Source organism: Meles meles, chromosome 19 (genome assembly GCF_922984935.1).
Source record: "Meles meles chromosome 19, mMelMel3.1 paternal haplotype, whole genome shotgun sequence".
In the NCBI taxonomy this organism is placed as follows: Eukaryota; Metazoa; Chordata; class Mammalia; order Carnivora; family Mustelidae; genus Meles; species Meles meles.
Window position 1 is genome coordinate 58772216 of NC_060084.1, and position 9214 is coordinate 58781429.

At 46.1% G+C, this 9214-nt stretch overlaps 1 protein-coding gene across 1 annotated transcript; it reads left to right on the forward strand.

Moving 5' to 3' along the window:
- Window positions 1-2084: 2084 nt before the first annotated feature.
- Window positions 2085-5389, forward strand: LOC123931900 (zinc finger protein 551-like). The gene is given in 2 exon segments (XM_045989596.1): window positions 2085-2230; window positions 3525-5389. A coding segment is annotated over 1 exon segment (1209 nt). The 5' UTR covers window positions 2085-2230; window positions 3525-3586; the 3' UTR covers window positions 4796-5389.
- Window positions 5390-9214: the final 3825 nt, after the last annotated feature.

The window sequence follows — 9214 nt, forward strand, 5'->3', positions numbered from 1 at the left end:
GGTCTGGCCTCCGGGGTTGGAGGTTCAAGCCCTCTGAAGTGCACCGTGGCCCCCAGCCTCTGTGACGTGCTCTGCCCTCGGGTCCGAGGCTGCAGTAGCACTTACGGAACCCGCACAGTGAAGTGGAGGGTGTCCCTCCCGCGCTGGTGTGGATCCCTCCCCGGTATCAACTTTGAGATGCGATGTCCGGGGACTCTTCACCCGCTTTTCTGCCGGCCCTTTAGTTTGGGGATCCCGGAGCGATCCTAAGGCCAGGGAGTAATCTAGACTCATTCTGAGTCCAGGCTGAGGAGGATACGGAGTTCTTCTGGCCACCAACGGAAAGAGGTGTAGACGCTGACCTCAGGAACAGGTACAAGCATGTGCAAATAATTGCAGTGTGGGAGCAGGGCGCAGCAGGTCTCCGTTCTCTTAGGAACAAAGAGCAGGGGGTGGAGTTCGTTTTGGCAACGGTCGCCTGAGAAGTCCGGCAGCTATAATGGATGTAATGGGAGATTTGAAGCGGAGGAGGGAGATGATCTTACCCACGTCTAAATAGGCTCCATCTGGTTGCAGAGTGGAAAACAGACTTCGGGATTGAGGGAGGAGGTAGGGTGACCAGGGAAGAGGCTACTGGGATCGTCCAGGTGAGTGTTCATGGACCAGAGTGCTGGCTGTGGAGGTGGGAGAAGTGTTTGGATTCTGGATCTGTGTTTTCAGAAGGGCTGATTTTGAGGGTGAGAGAGAAAGGAAGGAGTCGGATATGACACTAAAGTTTTGGTCTTAGCGCAAGTAGGGCAGAAGGTAGATCAACTGAGATGGGAAGGTCAGTAGTAGGAGTGGTTCTCACTGGGGATATCGGGCTTTGTGTGGGGCCATGTTAAGATTCTGAGGAACTCCAGAGAAAAAATGAGTAGTGGCATCAAGTGGGCAGATGGATGCAGGTCTGGAATCTGGAGTGGGGTTTAGGATGGAGGCATCTGAAAGTGGTGGCTGCTGTGTGCACCAGGGTGGAGCTGACGGTCCTATTTAGAAAGTGGGATTCCGCTCACGGCAGTAATGTTACTAGCGGGTCAGAAAGAAGAGTAAGAGTTCCAAGGGTTGGATCTATTTCTTGGGCACGTGGTTGGGGGCAATGGGTATCATAAATACTGAGGTAGGAGAGAAGTAACCACGAAGGAAGTATGTGGAGAGCCTGGTCATGGCAGGTGTCCAAGACTTCCAAGGGAAGAGTGGGCGAGAGATCGATGAGGAGGACTACGTGAGATAAGATGGTGAGCTTTGGTGGATTCTGGGGTATTTGCCGGTGTGTATGGTCTGGGGCAAGTGTGGCCATCTGTGAGAATCACTGTGCTTGGTATGGCTACCAGTACGGCTGAGCTTTGAATGAGGTTTTGGTGGAAAGAGGAGGGTTGTGGCTCCTGAGGGGGCAGCAAGTGCAGGACAGAACTGGGAGAAGGTCATGGGCATCAGAAATTCATGTGTGGTTCCATGTGACTAATGTTGAAGCAAGGATTAGAGAGAGGCAGAGAGGCCTTTGCAGCAGCATCCAGGGCTACCCCTGGTGTGGGACCCAATGGAGGTCTGGGGGAGTACTGGATCCTGTTTGAATTTGCCAAGTTCTTTCTGGATGCCGTGTGCCAGGTAGCATGGAGCAAGTCCCGGGAGATGTGTATGGTGTGGGGCAGGGAATCGGCAGTGGCTGTGGGGATGCACGTGTGGGGTCTGAGGATGTGAGAGGTGCATGTGCATGTGGAGAGAGGGAGTGTGAATTGATGGTCCTGGGTCCTGGTACTGGAGACTTAAGGGTGATAGGTGACCCCAAATTTTATTGTGAGGCATAATATGGAGGACTCCAGGGAAATTGCCTGTCAGGAAGAGATGCAGCCCTGTAATTCAGTTCCCGAGTGTAGATGGTGTCTCTGCCTGCTTGCCTGCGGTTGCTGAGAGCTGGACACGTTGATTAATAGAACCATGAGGAAAGAGCGATACTGGTGGCTTCAGGTCCTGGTTTCTCCTCTAAAGTGGAGAGCTTGGGAAGAAGATGGGTGTGGGGTAGATGTGTGGGGTGGATTGTCGGTCCTCAGGAGGAGGCTGTGGTTTCATCTGTCCCCAACATGACAGTACAATGTGACTTTGGAGGATGTGGCTGTGTACTTCTCCTGGGAGGAATGGGGTCTCCTTGATGAGGCTCAGAGATGCCTGTACCATGATGTGATGCTGGAGAACCTGGTACTGATAACCTCCCTGGGTAAGGCCCTCACACCCACCACAGTGACCTAGGTAGCAAGTTTGCCTTTCTGCTTTTCCCTGGTGGCTGCTCTGTCCTTCCATCCATGCTCTGTCCTTCCATCCAGACCATGGGCACTACGACTTCTCCTAGTTCCCTGGGTAGGTGCTGTTGTTGCTTGGATTGTTCGCACTGCCCTCTGCTCTCCCTGCTACCTCAGCACCTGCTGACCTGAAGTCTAGTAGCAAAGGATTCTGGGTCGTCCTTCTAGGTAGTCTTGACAGTCAGCTGGATGGATCTCACCTTGCTTGACCCCTTCCTGGCTGGGTGATTTCTGAAGATCCATTGGACATACTTGCTTCAGGTTTTGCTCCCTTCTTCGGATAGTTCTACATGTTTGCATGTGCTGGGAATTGCTGTCATTGACACAGACACTACTTACATCTACTATGCACTGTTCTTGGAGACCTTTGTGTGAGGTTCTTTTTGTAATGTTTAGTTTTCTATGATTTGTCATGGCGGGCTGGTACTGGCCACTTACATGTCCTATCTTTCCTTTAGGACTTACATTATCCAAGTCCCATGTAGTTGCCCAACTTGGTTTGTGGGGGAGACTTCTGGAACTTCACAGAATGATGGCAGGAGGGGCCAGAGGGGGCCTGGTCTTGCTGATTGGCAGCTGAGACAGGACCTGACATCAGGGATGTATTCACATAATACCAGGAACTTGTTCAGACTAGTGTTTTGGTGCCATTTAAATGGCCATACCTCATTTTCACCTTTTCTTCCCTATTCTTGATACTTGACTAGTTTGTCATTTTTACTCTCACCTCTAGTCCCTGGCTGCTGGCAACTTCCTGCATCTGTCACCTGCCCATTCCTTTCCACTGCTGCCTTCGCAGTGTTCCCAGCACTGGCTCATGCATAATAGCTGGTGAGCACATATCCTCAGTAGTCCTTGAACACCAGCTACTCACCAGCAGTCATTTTCTGTTTCTTCATGATACTCACATGCGAGCGAGCAACACCCCTTCTGGAGGTCATTCTCAGAGGAGTAAGTCAGAAACTCTGCCCTCTTCTCCTTACTGTGCTGCATCCCATTCTGATCTACTTTCATCTTGTGATCCTGCTTCTTAGAGAGCCTTTTAGAATCCCAGTACTGCAAAGCAGCCCCTTCCTCATCTTGCCTCCCAATTCCTCCATCCTGAGAACAGTCTCGTGTATTCATTCTTTGGTATGTCAGGCACGTATTTGTAATGTGGCTGCCACTTGTTTCCAGAGACAACATGTACATGACTAGCATTTCTGCTTTCAGATTGTTTGTATGGCAGAGAGAGCTAGGAGGCACCTTTCGGACAGAATGTTTCTCTGGGAAGAATGCCACAGTTCAGGACCTCAGAGCCAAATCCATCCATCCAGAAGATTCATCTCTGTGAGAAGTGTGTTCCTGTCATGAAAGATACTTCGTATCTGGCTGAGCATCAAGGAACACATCCTGGGCAGAAATCATACACGTGTGTGGCATGTGGAAAACAATTCTGTTTCAGTGCAAATCTTCACCAACACCAGAATAAGCACAGTGGGAGAAAACCCAATAGCGAGAACATGGATAGGACTTCCTTTGTGAAGACCTATAGATGCCATTCATTAGGGAAACCTTTCACCTGTGAGGATGTTGAAAAGGACTTCGTGGCCAGTTTGGTACTTCTCCAGCATCAGGCCACTCCCAAAGCAGTACTGAGTATACACAGCAGTACTAACTGTGAGGGGTCCTTTCACAGTGGAAAAAGTTCTTACAAATGTGGTGAATGTGGAAAAGCCTTCTGTCGCAAATGTACACTTGTTCAGCCCCAAAGAATTCACACTGGAGAAGGACTGCTTGAGTGCAGTGAATGTGGGGAAACCTTCAGCTATAAGCATACATTTGTTCATCATAAGACAGTCCACACTGGAGAAAAGCCTTCTGAGTGCAGCAAGTGTGGAAAGGCCTTCAGGTTCAAATATAAACTTGTTCAGCACCTATGTACTCACACTGGAGAAAGGCCTTATGTGTGTAGTGAATGTGGGAAAGCTTTTGGATGCAAATCCAAACTTGTTCAGCACCAGAGAATTCACACTGGAGCAAGACCTTATGAGTGTGCTGACTATGGCAAATTCTTTAGACAAAGTTCCAGCCTCGTTCAACATCAGAGAATTCATACTGGAGCAAGCCCTTATTAATGTGACAAACGTGGGAAGTCTTTTAGCCAAAGCTCTATCCTCATCCAGCATCGGAGAGTTCACACTGGAGAAAGGCCATACGAGTGCAATGAATGTGGGAAATCGTTTAGACAAAGCTCCAGCCTCATTAAACACCGGAGAGTTCACAAAGGAGCAAGGCCTTACGAGTGTAGTGAATGTGGGAAATCCGTTAGCCAAAGTTTTAGCCTCATTCTACATCAGAGAATTCACACTGGAGAAAGGCCTTATGAATGCAGTGAATGTGGGAAGTCCTTTAGCCAAAACTATAGCCTCATTCAACATCGTAAACTTCACATTAGAAAAAGGCCTCAGGGCTGCAGCCAACCTGAGAAAGTTTTCCGCTAACTGTCTGCTCTGATTCAACACCAAAAACTTAATGAGTTTTATGAATCAGCCGATGTGGAAAAACTTTCAGCCAAGATCTAAACCCATTCAGCATGAAGAAGAAATTCCACATAAGAAAATGGCCTTAAACGTTCAGGAAATATGCTCTTTTTTTGTTCAGTTTAACAGCACTAGAGAGCTTCTGTGAGGAGCCATCTACCACACATTCCAGTTACAAGAAGTTTTCAGGAGCTGCATTTCATATTCTGACCTGCTCAGACCTTGCCAGAATCCTGTCACTGCCAGTGGTGGCAGAAGGTATCTCACCTCTGACACCCAGCAGGTCCTCCTCATGGCATGCGAGTCACCTTAGCATGCTCAGAGAAGACAGATGTTTGTGCTCTTCTGCTCTGTAGTGGAAATTATGGTCTGAACCCCTGGGGTGGGAACCTTTTCTCTGACTAGCTATGGCATGGACCTGATCCATTTTTTGCCACAGAACCCAATCCAGGAACCACTGATATTTTGCAAGTTTTACCCTCTTCATGGCATTGTTGGTCTTATACATACTTTTTATGGATTTTCCAGCCTCCAAGTCACTGAGGTGGGACCTGTCTTCCTCACATTTGCTCTGATTTGTTCAATAATAAACATCTTATTGAATCACATTTAATATTAAGATTTTTATTCATTGTGTGGGGTGGGTTGAAAACATCGGGCTCTGCCATTGTGTGGAAGTGGACAGCTTTCTTGGATCTCAAGGAGACAGTATAATGTCAGAGACTACCTCTCACTATAGTTTTACCTAATCCTACCTGGTTTAAAAAAAAAAAAGAATTATTTGATGTTTGTCCCTAGTTCCTGGCATAGAACTTCTGAAACCCTTGGGATTTCCTGGATAAGAGTCTTTTGTATGATGGTGAAATGGCTCAAGATGGAGGCCAATAAAGGAACTTCAGGATGGGAGCTGGTAACTAGACATTAAAGAGTTCTAACTGTAAGCCCTATCTGTAACTGTCCCTCAAAACAACATACTGCTTAAGATATAACCCATAAGAAATTATACTAGCCGCTAAGTGTGCTTAGATGCAGCCTTAAGAAAAATATGCACTGGCAACAGGGCTCTGGGGGAGAGGACGATAGACATCCTTGAAGCCGAGCAGCTGGGGATGCCCGGCCCGCTCAGGGCAGAACACCGCCTGCTTCATTCTCCCATTTTCTCCCCTTCCCCGGAGAGAACCTGCAGCTCATCAGACAATCCTGTTTGGGCTTGCTCACTATAGGTCATGGACTACAGGACCAGACGGATTTTGCCTTTCTTCTTACTTATCTGCAAGACTCATGGTGAGTGTGTAACCTACTCCGGCTTCTTTGTTGGTTATTACCAACTTTCCAATAAATATGAGACTGAGGAGTTGTTTGGGGTGACAGTCTTTTCTGCTGTCGTCCCCTGCTCCCTTTCTCTTGCAGTTGACTTGTTTGTGCCTCATTCGTCTCCTGTGTGCCGTCGAGAAGCAGCACTAACCTTGACATCTGGGGAGGGGAAGGAGTTAGATATTGAGTTCACTCACCAATGGCCAATGATTTAGTCTATCATGCCTATGGAATGAGAAAAACTTCTAAAAAACAGGGCTTAAGACCAGCTGGCCAGGAGGGGGGTGCATACTGATTCCACTGCGACAAGGATTCTTGCTCTTGGGGCTCTTATGGAGCTCACCCTATGTACCTCTTCATTTCTTTGTTGATTTGTGTCCATTATAGTAAACTAATAGTAAGCATAGCATTTCCCTGAGTTCTGTGAGTTATTGTAGCAAATTATTAAACCTGAGTGGGGACTCGAGGCAACTCCAGATTTGTAGTCAGCCTGATAGAAGTGAGTGTAGTCTAGGGACTCCATTTGTGGCTGGCATTTTAAGAGACAGTTGCAGGACTGAGTCCTAACCTGTGGGCTCTGCCAAGTAGCTAGTGTCAGAATTGCACTGAACACCCAGTTGGTGTTGGAATGACACATTTGGGATCAGAAAAGGCCATATACTGTGTAAGGCCTAGGAAAGACTACAGGTATCTGTAGTCCTAATTTGTGGCCTGAATGTCAGGATGTTTGTAGGCCCAAAGATCACCCGGAGGAGGATACAGCTGTGACAACCAACGATGCTTTTGGTAAAGGCGAGGACGTGATAATTTCTCCCAGGTGTAGTGATGGGAATCAGTAGCACTTGAATTATGCTTGGACATGACATTATTAAGGCCTGATTGTCTAAAATGAATTAGGAAAATACAAAGTGCTTAATTTTTCTCTGACTGAAATTATTGAGATGCCTGAGTATTAAAACCAGGGTTTTTTAAAAGATTTATTTATTTATTTGAGAGAGCATATGCACACATGCACATGATTGGGATGAGGGGCAGAGGGAGAGGAAGAGAGAATCCCAAGCAGACTCCCCACTGAGCAAGGAGCCTGACATGGGGCTCAGTCTCATGACCCTGAGATCATGACCCGAGCCGAAATCAAGAGTTGGACACTTAATACACCACCCAGGCATCCCTTAAAAGAAACTTTAAAAGGACTCATCGAGGGTCGGGGGTGCTTGAGAGGCTCAGTCTGTTAAGCATCCGCCTTCAGTTCAGGTCATGATCCTGGGGTCCTGGGGTCCTGGGGTCCAGACACCCTGTGTCTGGCTCCCTGTTCAGCAAGGAGTCCTCTTCTCCTCTTTCTGCTCCTTCCCCCACACTTGGGCTCTCTGTCTGTCTCTCTCTCTCACTTTCAAATAAATGAATAAAATCTTTGAAAAAAAGAAAAAAAGGCCTCATGAGTAATGGAAATGTTACCAACACCAGTGATGGTGACCTCCTCATTGCACAATGTCCACTTTTTTTATCAGCCCAGAGAATCTTTGCTGCATTCTCCATGTTCCATTTGCTGAGTCATAATCTCAGGAAAAAAAAAAAAAAAAGCCTCACTTGCAAAGCTGAGTTACAATTCTGTTTTGTTGTTTATACCCCAAATCCACGATCTTTGATCTGATATTCAGATGCTAAGGGCTTCTTGAAATGTTATTTTTGCTTTGTACACTAACCCCACTTTAATTCTCATATGGCTTCATGGTGTGTCTTAGGCTATTTGTAGCAGAATACATAATTCGTATTTATGATTCTAATGAGAACTTTCCTTACAGCAAACCACTATATCCAAACAATTAGGGAATTGTACTTGCACCTTACCCCAGTAACCCTTGGCCCAGTGGCACATGGCTGTCATTATAGCATGGAGCATAAGCTGGTCTCAGATAGAGGGAAAAGCCAGATCCACCATCTGGGGTCACAAACACATTCTCTATTCGAGCCATGTAATTCCCTGTGCTCAACAGTTACTGCTCTAACGTTCCACTGTTGCCAGGCCAAAAAAGACTCTGTATTTTGATTACTAATTGGGCTTGTTGCCACCACCGTCAAACCTCCCATTGTTTACTTGGAGAATCCAGATCTCTCTTCTATCCCGAATTGTCCTATCTATCGATAAAGAAGTCAGTCCATCTACTTGTCATCACTGATCTGTCACTTAGAAGCTTCCCAAATCCTGGTCAGGACCTTACCTGAATCCCCCATCTGTCTTCTACTCCTGCAGCCTCTTCCGCTCTTCTGTTACTTGCCCATCCATCTTGGTGTTCCTAGCTCAATATATTCACTAAAATCTCAAGAATGCCAAATCTGTTTTTTACTTTATAAATTTCCTCCAGTATTACTTTTGTCTATGTTAATATTCTGCCACCTTTATACAGAGAATAAAAGATCATTGTTTGATATTGTCCAAAAACATCCTCTGCCTCCTAAAACAAATTTCTTACAGGCTCTGTGTTAAAATGGAAATGTTGCCTCCCCCCAAATTTTGCATCAATACCTCCATCCCACCTATGACTTTCCCATGTCTTAACTTCCGAGGGGTTTTGTTCTTCATTTATCCAATCTCTTGACTGATAAACCAACCATCACTCACCTTCAGCCTCTTAATTTCCTCGACCAAAAAAATCAATATGGTTTTTGTACTTCATAAAACAACTCCCCTTCCCTCTGAGCTAGTATATTTTCTTTTCTGTCATCGTTCTCCCTCACCCTTTATTGCTAAACTTTTACAAGCATGTTCTCTCCTTTTGTTTATGTTACTTCAATTCCTGTGTAGTTCTCTACTCATTTTTATAAAGTTTCTGTCTTCACAACTGCATCCCCATTAATGAACTTAAAAACACAGTAATGACATCGAAAGTTTTCCTTAAAGTTTCTTTCAGCAGCTTTTGCACTATGGGGTTTTTGTTGCTGCTGCTGTTTTGTATTCTTAACTGGAACACGCTGGCTTAAACAACAACAAAAAGTCTCCTCTTAGTATTGTAATGAATCCAAGCCCAGTCTGCAGTTATTTCTCCACAATCTGTCTACATTCTACTG